The sequence below is a fragment of the Nyctereutes procyonoides genome, unplaced genomic scaffold, assembly GCF_905146905.1.
Source record: "Nyctereutes procyonoides isolate TBG_1078 unplaced genomic scaffold, NYPRO_anot_genome, whole genome shotgun sequence".
NCBI lineage: Eukaryota > Metazoa > Chordata > Mammalia > Carnivora > Canidae > Nyctereutes > Nyctereutes procyonoides.
In genome coordinates, this window is record NW_026575031.1 from 5,373,261 (window position 1) to 5,387,347 (window position 14,087).

Below are 14,087 nucleotides of genomic sequence, written 5' to 3' on the forward strand. Positions count from 1 at the left end.
TAATATTCTCTCTTTATGTTTAATTTTTGACATTTTTTTTTTAGAGGGAAAGGGGCAGAGAGAGTGAGAGAGAGAGAGAACGTGAGACCAGCTTACCTTATGCTTATGGTTGCATGGAGAAGGTGTTCATGTCTAAGTTGAAGTTCTATTAGAAAAGATGAATGGGGAATGGGTATCAGGGAGGCAACCAATCATCTCCAATGTACTGAATGATTGGAAGTTCAATTAGATGAAGTTCTAGTTTGGCTCTTTTTTCCCAATGGTTTTGGGAAGCCATTCTTTCTTTGCCTTTGTAAATGAAGAAGCATGTGGCCTCGTTCCTACTGCCCATAAAGGGGATCATTCCGAAAATGAAGTTAGCCATGAGGCCAAAGCACAGGGATTCATGGAGAAATGGATAATTAGAGGAGCACTCTGACAAATCTATGTGTGAGGCCTAGACTTAGACTTTTAAGGTATCTAAACTATTATTACATAAGCTAATCTGAGGTGTTTTTTTTTAAGATTTTTAATTTATTTATCCATGAGAGACAGAGGCAGAGAGAGAAGCAGAGACCTAGGCAGAAGGAGAAGCAGGCTTCTTGCAAGGAGCCTGATGTGGGACTCTATCCTGGACCGTGGGATCACATCCTGAGCTGAAGGCAGACGCTCAACTGCTGAGCCAACCAGGTGTCCCTGAGTTGAGTTTTTATTCCTGATTTGTTTTTGTTTTTATTTTCTTGTAGATTAGTTTCTAAACAACAGAATTCTGAGATATGGAGGCTGATACAGCAGCACAGGCCAATATTACAATCCACAGTACTAGAAAAAAAAACTTTCAGGAAAGAGCCATAATGAGAGAGTTATGTCTATCCAGCAAGTGGGATCAAGAGCATTTAGTCAGATACTTTCTGCCAGATGTGGAGATAAGTTTCTAATTGCAGAGATAAGTGTTTTGAAAGAATATTGTGGTAGAAAAAAAAATGCAATGGCTTTACCAACCTTTTTTTTTTTCTTCTAGGTACACAGGGAGACTATATTTTCCAGGTTCCCTGCAGATAGGTTGGGATAATGTGACTGACTGAGTTTTAATCTGTGCATTGTAAGCAGATAGTGAAGTGGTTTTTCAAGGCCTAATCATGAAATTCTTTTTTTTAATAAACTTTTTTTATTGGTGTCCAATTTGCCAACATATAGAATAACACCCAGTGCTCATCCCATCAAGTGTCCCCCTCAGTGCCCGTCACCCCATCACCCCCACCCCCCGCCCACCTCCCCTTCTACCACCCCTAGTTCGTTTCCCAGAGTTAGGAGTCTTTCATGTTCTGTCTCCCTTTCTGGTATTTCCCACTCATTTTTTCTCCTTTCCCCTTTATTCCCTTTTACTATTTTTTATATTCCCCAAATGAATGAGAACATATAATGTTTGTCCTTCTCCGATTGACTCATTTCACTCAGCATAATACCCTCCAGTTCCATCCACGTTGAAGCAAATGGTGGGTATTTGTCGTTTCTAATGGCTGAGTAATATTCCATTGTATACATAAACCACGTCTTCTTTATCCATTCATCTTTCGATGGACACCGAGGCTCCTTCCACAGTTTGGCTATTGTGGACATTGCTGCTAGAAACATCAGGGTGCAGGTGTCCCGGTGTTTCATTGCATCTGTATCTTTGGGATAAATCCCCAGCAGTGCAATTGCTGGGTCGTAGGGCAGGTCTATTTTTAACTCTTTGAGGAACCTCCACACTGTTTTCCATAGTGGCTGTAACAGTTCACATTCCTACCAACAGTGCCAGAGGGTTCCCCTTTTCTCCACATCCTTTCCAACATTTGTGGTTTCCTGCCTTGTTAATTTTCCTCATTCTCACTGGTGTGAGGTGGTATCTCATTGTGGTTTTGATTTGTATTTCCCTGATGGCAAGTGATGCAGAGCATTTTCTCATGTGCATGTTGGCCATGTCTATGTCTTCCTCTGTGAGATTTCTGTTCATGTCTTTTGCCCATTTCACGATTGGATTGTTTCTTGGCTGTTGAGTTGAATAAGTTCTTTATAGATCTTGGAAACTAGCCCTTTATGTGATACGTCATTTGCAAATATCTTCTCCCATTCAGTAGGTTGTCTTTTAGTTGTGTTGACTATCCTTTGCTGTGCAAAAGCTTCTTATCTTGATGAAGTCCCAATAATTTATTTTTGCTTTTGTTTCCCTTGCCTTCATAGATATATCTTGTAAGAAGTTACTGTGGCCAAGTTCAAAAAGGGTGTTGCCTGTGTTCTCCTCTAGGATTTTGATGGAATCTTGTCTTACATTTAGATCTTTCATCCATTTTGAGTTTATCTTTGTGTATGGTGCAAGAGAGTGGTCTAGTTTCACTCTTCTGCATGTGGATGTCCAATTTTCCCAGCACCATTTATTGAAGAGACTGTCTTTTTTCCAGTGGATAGTCTTTCCTCCTTTATCGAATATTAGTTGACCATAAAGTTGAGGGTCCACTTCGGGATTCTCTATTCTGTTCCATGGATCTATGTGTCTGTTTTTGTGCCAGTACCACACTGTTTTGATGACCACAGTTTTGTAGTACAACCTGAAATCTGGCATTGTGATGCCCCCAGCTATTACCATGAAATTATTTGTATAATCTACCATTCTTTCATTTTCCTTTCTTTGCTGACTTTGCTCGCTATGTGTCACAATAGCAGAGTTACAAGAAAGATCCTAGGTCCCTGAATCACTGTATAGAAAATAATTGTTTTGGTTATCTACTGTTACATAATAAACCACCTCCAAACATACTGGTTTGAACAGCAGTGTATTATTATTTGTTATGGCCTGTCAGTTGGCTAGGCTCACCTTGTGGTTCCCACTTGAGATCTCTCATGCAATTGCAGGCCATTCTTGGCTGAGACTGCAGTCATCTGAGGATCAACTGAGATGGTTGACCAAGCTGTCATACTGACAGCTGATGCTGGCTATCTGTTTGGTACTCAACTGAGGCTATCCACTGAACTGCCTGCATGTGGCCTCTCTGTGTAGCTCCAAGTTCTCTTAGTCTGGTTTCTGGATTCTAAGAAGAAGCCTCTTGCAAGTATACATGCTAAAAGGCAGGAAATAGAAGTAACCGACAAGTTAAGGACTTTATCTGGAGTGGCACAGCATCATTTCCACCATATTTTATTGATTAAAGTAGCCACCAGGCTTGCCTTGATTCAATAGAGAAATAAACTCAGCCTGTTGATGGGAGAGTGGCAAAGTTACTCTGCTAAACCGAATATGGCATTGGTTACAATGTATATGCCATACCCTCCCACCAAACACTTCATAGGACTATGACATGAAGAAGATGTAAAATTATCTTAATTCACTGAGATTTTGAGGTTTTATAGCAATTAGCTTACCCTATCATACATAATATTAAAAAAGCTTTTGAGTATACACACAATATTACATTGGTTTCAAGTGTACAATGTAGTGGTTTGTCATCTCTCTATGTTATGCTGTGATTATGACAAGTGTAGCTACCATCTGTCACCATACAATACTACTATAGTATCATTGACTGTATTCCCTATGCTGTATCTTTTTATTCTCCAAACTTATTCATGTCATAATTGGAAGCCTGTACTGTACATAATATTGCATTAACTGGGGACCACCCATTTTTCTCTGGCGTTCACAATAATATCTCTTCCCAGCTTGAGTAATGAACCTTTTATTAGAAATGAAGATATCATAATTTCAGAATATTTAGTCCTAGGTGCAAGGAGGTACCTGCTACATCCACTTGCAAAACCATTCATTGTACCAAGTTCCCAGTGCCACGTTGAAGGTCTGGCTTGAGTTGCACCGGAAAATAATCACAGTTGGTGTCATGGAGAAAGCAGAACGTCCCACCTCCAGACATCTGGTTAGTTCAAGTCAGGTATTCATCTTGAATCCTAGGTTCTATTATGCAAATTCAAGGATCTTATTTCAAATCCCAATGTGTTTTCCAAATGTGCTCTCCCCACACCTAATTTCAAGGACAGCAAGTGTTCCAATGAATTTTATATATTGTATCTCCTGTAAACACCCCTCAAGATATTCTTAGACCCCTTGAGTATATCTCTTTGTGTAGGGCCCACTTCAAATTCTTTTCATAGTAACTATGTATTGGTCAAAAGCACAGTCCCACATATCTATCTTTTAGAGTCTTATTTCTGTGTTAGGGGCCCACAGAGCTGGTATCAAGAAGAGTTTTTGGTTATCATTGTTTTCTCTAATTTGTGTGATGCTCAGTAGACACTCTCCTTGGATTTTTCTATACACACAGTCGAAGGGGGTGGGGCACGTATCCTTGGCAACTAGTAAGATAGAGATAGTTTCCTTGGTCCAGAAGGTAAGTTTGAACACGGACCATCTTTCTGAATATATCAGTCTCTATTAAGATCAGTCAGATAGTTTCCCTGGGCTGATGCGAAAAAGTACAGTTTTTGCTGCAGAGCCTTCAGTGGTTCAAAGTTAGAATTCATAAACTCCTCTGGGCCTTTTGATGTACAAGGAGGGCCAGCTTAATGTGCATGTGACCTGTGAACTTAAAACAAATCTGCTCCTACCAGAGCTCAATGCTTGGTTTAATGCTCTACTGTTGCTGTCTTGAATTCTTAATAAATTTTTAGCTTTTTCATTTTGCACCAGGACTGGAACATATATAATTAGTCCTGAGTACAGGAACTATCATTTCCTCTCTGTAATCAAACCGTTCAGTAACTGCCTAATCATGTCCTAGACTACTACTGATGTCTTCAGGGTAAAATTCATCTGAATGAAATCTAGAAATTGCCACAGAAGTTAATACCTTCTGATAATAGGTGAAATTAAGTCAGAAATTTTAGAATTTTGCAGAATCAAGAACAATGTATCTCTGGATACTATGGTTCCGTTTTATTCCATTCCATTCGTTCCACAAATTATTACTGAACACTCTCTAAGGAATGAGGACACAGTTCAACAGAGAAACTGCTCAGAGGCCAGGGTAGTGAATGATGTGGAGATGAGTTTGGAGAGGTATGCAAGAGTCAGATCCAGCATGGCATATTAGTCAGATCCTGCATGCATATGTTTTTCATAGATTTTATGTGCCTCCTTGGATTTCCCTTTGGACCTCTAGCTATTTGTTTTCCCCAAAAAACCTGAGTTTCCCTTCATCAAGGCTGCACTTATTCATATATATGTTTTGCTTTCAATTTCTTTTAAAAAGTTTACTTTAAAAATGAGTAAATCAGGTAGTGTTTAAAACAGTGTTGGGTACATAGTAAACATTTAATGCTATCAATTGTCTTAGTTTGGATTCCCATTAAAAAAAAAGTTTGAGGTGAAAGCTTAAGTCCTAACATTTTATTGATATGTCTGATCCTAGGGAAACAAAAATGGTGGAAGAGGGAAGTGGGGCAGGAAAGGAGAGCAAATATATGGAAGTACATTACTGCGCTACTAAAGGTTAACATGCCAGCTGCGGAGACCTGAATATGGCTTTTTCCTTAGGGATAATAGCCAGCCACCTGGTGGAAGATTGGTTACCTTCCATTTTGGAGAGGGTTGTGAATTTGGATTAGGGTTTATCTTTTTTGCTCGCAATTTCTCTGCATGCCTCACCTGTTAAGGGTTCACAGAACATCTTACCTATGACAATATTACCTTGAAATAAGGGACATGTTTTATGGCAAAGATGATGAGAGAATTGGTGAAACACCAAAGTGTTTACAGGTGCTACTTACCATGTACCCAAGAGAAGAATGTCCTGATAGAATGGCAAAATGGTCTATTGAATATTCATGAGCTTAGGCTCAACATCCTGCAGGCTGGGGTGCTGATTTCCAATTAAAGGTATATGAGTTGAACCAACAGCCAATCTGTAGTGGTGTACCCATTAGCTAGAATACAGGGGCCCAGGAACTAAGGGGAGAAAGTAGGATTGGCTCCCTCACCATCACTCCCAAAGACATACCTATGGAATTTGTGCTTACTGGTTCATCAACTGTAGGTTCTTAAAGGTCCTGATTCCCAGGGTGGGAGGATATTGACTGAGGATAGTAACTCTTTTATTGTAATTTGGGCTCCTTCTGCCCATGAACTTGGAGGCAAACAATAGTTACTCTACTGACATGTGTTTACCATGAGCATCTCAAGTCGCTGCTACACCATGAAGGCAGGAATTTATCTGAAATGCAGAATCTTTAATGGAGCATCTCTTGTTGCTCTTGTCCCTTTTATGACTGCAAATGGTTAATTTCAGCAAACATGGCTGCCAACTTAGAGAGACTAAGAACTGAACTGCTGCCAAGAGAGACTAATGAACTGAAATGCTGCCAAGAATGCGGGAACCAGAGTAATGGAGGAGGAAGATAATGTGCACCTATTACACCTTGGACCACCTGGACCATCAAGGACTCTAGCTTGGTTTGCTAACCATTTTAAAGTCTTTTGAGGAGGTGACAGTGTCCACTACCTTGACAGTTATCTTGCATCTCTCCTGTCAGGGAAGAAGGGAGGGATTTAGTCCCAAATATATTAAGAGGGTGCAAGGTGGTTCAGAGTGAAGCAAGGGCCAAACGGACAGGCTTTAGTTCATGCAGCATCCAGAGCTCATGCACATGCATGGGGTTCTGGCCAGAGCAGCCCCCAGCAGCTTGTGCTTTTAAGTGGCTAGGGAGACCATTGTTGCTGCTTTTCTTGCACCCCCAGGCTGTAGGCCTCATTGTCTTGGCTGCACTTATGGGTATACTCTAGAGTTACACCCAAGCCACGTGCCTGGTATTTCCTGCCCTGGGGAGTCCATGTAACTGCTGAGGTATACAAGTAACCTGGAAGTGTGAGGGAGTCATTGTTCGCATGGAGCAAACTTGGACAGGTGGAGACGTGAGCTAGCTGCTAGTGAGAGATATCTGAGAAATACGTTTGCTTCATAAGACATCAGTGCAGAGACAGCTGACCAATTGTTTGTTGTTCCTAGCTGTGGCCAATTTGGCTTCACCTATTTGCTCCTTTCCTGCCCTGCTCCCTTCTTCCATCCATCTTCTTCCAAGGGTTGAACGGACTGATACTGTCTTAGCCCCTAAGCTTTTTGCCTCAAACTCTGCTTTCTAAGGAACCCAGGCTAAGAAAATTGATACCATTTATTAAGTGCTTACCGTATACTGGACATTATTTCAAGCACTTTACGTTATTTTTTGATTACAGCATATATATAACATGAAATTTGCCATTTTAACCATTTTTAGGTGTATGGCACTCTCTTCAAAGTGACTTAAAAGTTAAGGTTAAGCATACAAGTAAAGAATTCATAAGTGTATAGTGCAATGAATTTCTGTAAATTAAACATCTGTTCAAGATATTAAATATTACAACACCAGAGAAGCCCCTCTCTTGTACTTCTGCTAGTTGTTATCCCTTTCCAAAGAAAATCACTATTTGACTTCTATCATTTGTCTGCTTTCAAATCATGCAGTTTATATAAAGAACTCTTTTATGCCTGTGTTCTTTTGCTCGATATTTGTAAGATTTGTAAGATTCTTACAATTTGTTTGTAAGATTCATTGATGTTGTAATGTAGCAGCTGGTTACCCATTTCCATTGCATATAGCATTTCATTGTATGACTATACCTTAATTTATTTATCCATTCTACTGTAAATAGATACTTGGATTGTTTCTAATCCTTGGTTGCTATGAACATTCATGTACATGGCTGTTGGTGCTGGCCACAAAGCCTGTATAGATTTAGCCTTAACAAATACTCTTTAATTCATCACCAACCCCTGCCAAAGTTTACACTCCCAATGTATGAGAATTCTAGTTTTTACATTCTTGCTGACACTAGGTATCATCAATTATTTGTGTGTGTGTGAAATTCTAACCATTCTTTATGTAGTTAGAAATTGTATATAGAGATCTCTATGTCTGTAGACAGTTATTGTTTTAATTTACATTGTTTACTGACAGTGAGGTTGAGCACTATTGCATATAGTTACTGACCATTTGAACACTTTTTTTTTTAAATTTTTATTTATGATAGTCACAGAGAGAGAGAAAGAGAGAGAGAGAGAGAGGCAGAGACACAAGCAGGCTCCATGCACTGGGAGCCCGGCATGGGATTCGATCCCAGGTCTCCAGGATTGTGCCCTGGGCCAAAGGCAGGCGCCAAACCACTGCGCCACCCAGGGATCCCTGAACACTCTCTTTTGTGAAGTGCCTATTCAAGTCTTTTGACCAGTTGTCCCCTTTAAGTTGTCTTAAGTGGCTTGAAGAATTTCTTTACATGATTTGAATATGAACGCCGGTCAGATGTGTGTATTGCAGATGTTTTCCCTTACTTGTGTAGCTTATCTTCTCAACTTTGTAATAGGGTGTTTTTCACAAATTTGATTTTAATAAAGAAAAAGTAGTCCAGATAATATAGAGTACCTTCATGTCCTGTAGAATTAGGCAAAAATTTCCTAAGATAGACACAAAAGCTCTAATCAATAGGCTTAAGAAATCTTTGCCTATTTCAAATACATGAAGCTATTTAGTGTTATTTTCTAGAAACTTTGGTAATCTTTTAACTTGTACCTACAGCCCATCTGGAATTAATTTTTTTGTATGTAGAATGAGGTATAGGTCAAGATTTGGCTATCCCACTGGCCCAGCACCATGTATTGTAAAGATCTGAGTGTGACTTTTGCACACTCAATTAACTAAGTGTAGCTCTCTGTTCCTACGAGTAATTGTTCCACAGAATTTTTTCTCTTCTTTCTCTTTCTTTTTTTCTCTTCTTTCTTTCTTTTCTTTTCTTTTCTTTCTTTCTTTCTTTCTTTCTTTTCTTTTCTTTCTTTCTTTTTTCTTTCTTCTTTTCTTTCTTTTCTTTCTTTCTTTCTTTCTTTCTTTCTTTCTTTCTTTCTGATTTATGAGAGAGAGAGAGCAAGAGCGAGTGAGCACTCAATGGGGAAGGGCAGAGGGAGAAGGAGAGAAAGAGACTGATGCAGGCTTGATCTCATGGCCTGGAGATCATGACCTGAGCCAAAATCAAAGAGTTGGACACTTAAACTACTGAGCCACCCATGCACTCTCAGATTTTCTTTTTTAGTAATATCCTTATGATGTCCGTGTTAAGGTAATTTTGTCCTTATAAAAATCATTGCAAAATGCTCCATGTTCTTCTAGTCTCTGGAAAAGTTTGTATAAGATAGGTGTTCTTTATTTCTTAAATGTTTTGAGATATTCATCAGAAAAGCAATCCAGGCTTGAAGTATTCTTCATGGGTGAAGTTTAACTAGTAAACTTGATTTCTTTAATAGATATGAAGCTATTCATATTAAGTTTTACTTTATATTATTTCTGTTAAATTATTTCTCAAGGAATTTATCAGTTTCATCAAAAATTTCAAATTTATTGCATAAAGTTGTTCCTAACATCTTCTTATTAACTGTCTAATGACTGATGAACAGTAATGACATTTTTGATTTTCCATTTTGGATATTGATTACCTGTGTTGTCATCTTTTATTTTCTTGATCAAGGTGGCTAAAGGTTTGTCAATAGTATTAGTTTTTGCAAAAAAAAAAAAAAAAGGCAAATTTGACTTAATTGTTTCTATTTTCTCCCATTTCAATGATGTGTGTTATTGATGTCTCTTTGTTATTCCTACCTATTTGTTTTCTGGGATTTAATTTGTTTTTCAGCTTTTTGAGATTCACACTTAGATAATTATTTTCAGTCTTTTTTTCCATTTCTAATATTTATAGTTAATGCTCTTTTCTTCTGAGTCTTGAATCTCTTCTAGCATCTGCCCTTTTATCTTTCCCATATATCTGTCATGCTTTTTTCTTGTATTTTTCATCTTTTTTCTGTGCCTCAGTTTTAAGAAAAAATCGCAGAACATTCAATATCAATATTAATAAAGAACAGTTACCTCATTTGTTTGGTGTATATGGAGACTTTTTTTGCCAAGAATACTAAGAATAGTATTTTCTATGACTGCAGTTGTGAAGGAGGCAATAACCATTCAGAATATACATTCTCTCCCTTTGGTTTAGAGATGAATTCAGATACATTAAACTGTAAATAATTTTATATTGAAGCCTGAGATATATGGTAGAGCAGTCATTGTGTTGTTGTTGTTTAAGATTTTATTTATTTGACAGAGAGAGGGAGCACAAGCAAAAGAAGGAGCAGAGGGAGGAGCCGATCCCTGCTGAACAGGGAACATGACCCCTCAGGCCTCCATCCCAGGACCCTGAGATCATGACCCCAATCCAAGGCAGATGCCCAGCTGACCGAGCCACACTGCTGCCCTTAAAGCAGTCATTAGTGAACTTGATTCAAACTTATGGGAAGGATCCCTCAGAGTTTTACAATTTTATGAGTAAGCTTTTTATTTGTAGAATAATAGAGTGGTAAGGGTATTACTATTAGTGGACTGGGGCAAGGGATGCTGTATTCTGCAAAGCAGGAGACAGTACCTTACAAGGGCCAATAGTTAACGTGTCTGCACAACTTTTCATAATCCCACTGGATATTCATGTAGGTGATGTAACTACTTTTTGTTTTATTTTGTTTTGTTTTAGAGGGAGAAAGGGGGAAGACGGTGGGAGAGAGAGAATCTTAAGTAGGCACTGAGCCCTACAGGGGGCTGGATATGAGGATCCTAAGTTCATGACCTGAACCCAAACCGGGTTTCACCCTTTATATCCTGACTCTCTTTTACATATGGACCCTAAAACATTTTCTGCATGGTTCAGATAGAATCTGTTTTCCATGAGTGGTACACAGAGGAAACGTTGTTTTGTCTGGAACTTTATGGAGAGTTAGTCACAATTTTGGGAAATCACATCAACTATCCTACCCTGCCTATGGCGTTTTTGTTTCCCACGCAGCTCACCGATGCTGTGCCAGCAACGGGACGCGCAGTCCGTAGGTGCGTCTACGAGGGGGGCCCAGATAGGCGCGAGCTCCTGCTCACTTCGTGCATCCAGGCTTCACAGGGTAACAAGAGCGTCACGTATTACTTTCCCTTTTTTTTCTTCTTTAAAGGTGGAGCATTGCTGTACATACCGATTTAAAAACTTGGGTAGAGGGATCCCTGGGTGGCGCAGCGGTTTGGCGCCTGCCTTTGGCCCGGGGCGCGACCCTGGAGACCCGGGATCGAATCCCAGGTCGGGCTCCCGTGCGTGGAGCCTGCTTCTCCCTCTGCCTGTGTCTCTGCCTCTCTCTCTCTCTGTGACTATCATAAAATAAAAAAATAATAAAATAAAAAAAAAAAAACGAACATGTGTAGATACATGAGATCATAAACCAGCTGTAGTCCGAGATGATGATTTCATTTCGGGGCTTATCAAGAGAGAGAGGTCCGGAGTCTGATAGGTCGAGAACGACTCGGGGTAGAATCACGTTTGCTAAGACTGATTTCAACACCCAGAAAAGACCCAGCAAGAAACCAAGAAACCTTTCTATGACCGTAGTTTACTGTTATTCGCTAAACTCGTCGTTGCCGACGGCGGCTTCGGCCCCCGAGCGCTCATCGCCTCCGGCCGGAACGCTTGGGCCGCGGGCCGCCGGCGCTCGTGGGCAGGCGCGGCTGGGACTCCGCCCGGAACCTGGGCGCGGTGACGCGGGTTTCCGGCGGGCTTCTTAGAGCGCCGTACAGCTCCGGGCCGCAGGACCATGAGAGGGCCGGAGTCGGGTCCCGAGCTCACGATGGAGGGGGACGTGCTGGACACCCTGGAGGCGCTGGGGTGGGTATTCCCGGGGACGCCCTCCCCCCCCCCCGAAAGCCTAAACTCTGCCCCCGCTTGGCCGCTGCGGTCTCCTCCCCGTGGGCCTCCGCGGGGCTCCGGCGTCCCGGTGCAGGCCTCGGTTCCCGCCGCGCTCCCGCCGGCGCCGACGGAGTTAAGAGGGAGGCGGCCGACGGGTCCGTTTGGGGGTGGAGCGGGGCCGGAGAGCCGGGGCGCGTGGCCCCCTCTTCCAAACGCCTGGCCTGGAGACTCCGCAGCCGGCACCCGCGGGGGAGCCGGCCTGCCACCAGCCCGTCCTCGGAGCGCGTCCCTGCCCCGCGGGTGATATTTTTTGACGTAGTTGTGGCGCCCCGGGCCTGGGGCGGGGGGTGCAGGGGCCCCGACTGCGGCCGGGGGCTGTCGTCTGCCTGCGGTGTACGGCCTGTGGCGCGAAATCTCCTGCTTCCGTGGCCGGGGAAAGTGTCCCAAGTCAGGTGTGGGTTCATTCATTCGACCGTTTCATCCGTTGGTTGGCCACATACTAGCGTGGTGGTAATATGCATTAATGAATGCACTTTTGTGTGCTAGGCAGAGCAAGAAGACCGTTGTCAGGAAACTAGTCGGTCACGTAGTCCTTGGCGGCTACAAAGCGTCTGCCGGAATTGACCATCAAGAATGCTAAGTGCCCCGAGAACTCCTGGGATGACGTTAATACCTCGAAGCACGGGGGATCAGTTCCTGCAGAGCAGTCTCCCTCAGCCTCAGCCTCAGCCTCAGCCTCAGCCTGTTTTTACTCACCGCTGTTGTCCTTATCCCGAGTTCACTCGTCCTGGCTGTTTCTTAAGCCTCTCTTGCACTGCCAACCCCCTCACCCCCAGCACCAGGAAACTAGGAGCCTTACCTGTCTTGTTCTAGCAACATCCTGCAGTGAGGTCTGGAAGAATGAATGAGGGTTGAATGAATTGGGTGTATGAAAAGTTCAAGGAAGAGACAGCATAGACATACGGCCAGTTTAGGCTAAAAAAAAAAAAAAATACACCTTACTTAAAGAGATTGAAGCCATCTGCACGGTTTCCCTTGCCACATGCTGGAGTCTTTCTGTCTTTTCTTTTCTTTCTTTCTACATTTCTACATTTCTTTATTAGAAGACAGCACGAGGGAGAGAGGGAGAAGGAGAGAATCTTAAGCAGACTGAGCAGGAGCTGGAAACGGGGCTCAATCCCAGGACCCTAAGATCATGACCTGAGCCCAAATGAAGAGTCAGATGCTTAACTGACTGTGCCACCCAAGCCCCCCAGTGTTGGAGTTTCTTGAATAGGGTAGGCTGTGCCATTGCAGTTCTATTGTGAAGCTTGAAACCCCCAACCCATTTTTTTTTTCGTTTTTTCTAGAACTATACTTGCTCTTCTTTTTTTTTTTAAACAAAAAAAATATATTTTTTTTATATTTACTTATGATAGTCATACAGAGAGAGAGAGAGAGAGAGAGAGAGGGCAGAGACATAGGCAGAGGGAGAAGCAGGCTCCATGCACCGGGAGCCCAATGTGGGATTTGATCCCGGGTCTTGAGGAACACACCCTGGGCCAAAGGCAGGCGCCAAACCGCTGCGCCACCCAGGGATCCCTATACTTGCTCTTCTATCAGTTGCTCCTTCTGGACCCCAGTAACACCTCCTTTGCAATGTTACAGGGCGTTGCACTTAGATCCAGAGTAAATGTTTTGTCACATGAAAGAATTGAGCCACTGATTATTTAAGGGGCATTTTTATTCTGTGAAATTTTCACCTAACTTGGTTAAGGAGGTAAGCAAAACAAGAAGTTAAAATACTTACTAGAAGTGTATAGACCCCAAGTAGTTTGAGATCCCAAGTCTTTCAGATAAAAGTAGTACGATTCTGTAAATAGTTTCTGAAGAAGAGGGGCACCTGGGTGGCTCAGTGGTTGAGCCTCTCTCTGCCTTTGGCTCAGGTCTTAATCCTGGGGTCCTGGGATTGAGTCCCCTGCAGGGAGCCTGCTTCTCCCTCTGCCTGTGTCTCTGCCTCTCTCTCTGTCTCTTGTGAATAAATAAATAAAATCTTAAAAAAGTGTATGAAAAACAGAAAGTCAGTGCTTTTTTCTCTTCATTCCTTGAATTTCTTTTCTTTTAGAAATTTATTTATTTTAGAGAGAGCTGAGGGGACGGGTGGAGATGGAGAGAGAAACTTAAGCAGACTACACTCTGAGCACAGACCCTCATGAGTGGCCCAGGCTCACAACCCTGAGATCAGGACCTCAGCAGAAACCAAGAGTCAGATGCTTAACCAACTGTGCCACCCAGGTGCCCTGAATTTGTTTCTATCATAGGTGTTTTGAAAAATGAACTTTGGTATAATCTTGACTTT

The 14,087-nt window shown here is 42.0% G+C and overlaps 1 protein-coding gene across 1 annotated transcript in view; it reads left to right on the forward strand.

The window, feature by feature from the left end:
• The first annotated feature begins 11,637 nt into the window (after positions 1-11,637).
• The window catches only part of FAM98B (family with sequence similarity 98 member B), a 37,505-nt gene continuing 35,055 nt past the window's right edge, over positions 11,638-14,087 (forward strand). The window contains exon 1 of the mRNA XM_055316753.1: positions 11,638-11,728. Coding sequence (XP_055172728.1) covers positions 11,658-11,728 — 71 coding nt within the window. The 5' untranslated portion in view covers positions 11,638-11,657. The remainder of the gene's footprint in view (positions 11,729-14,087) is intronic.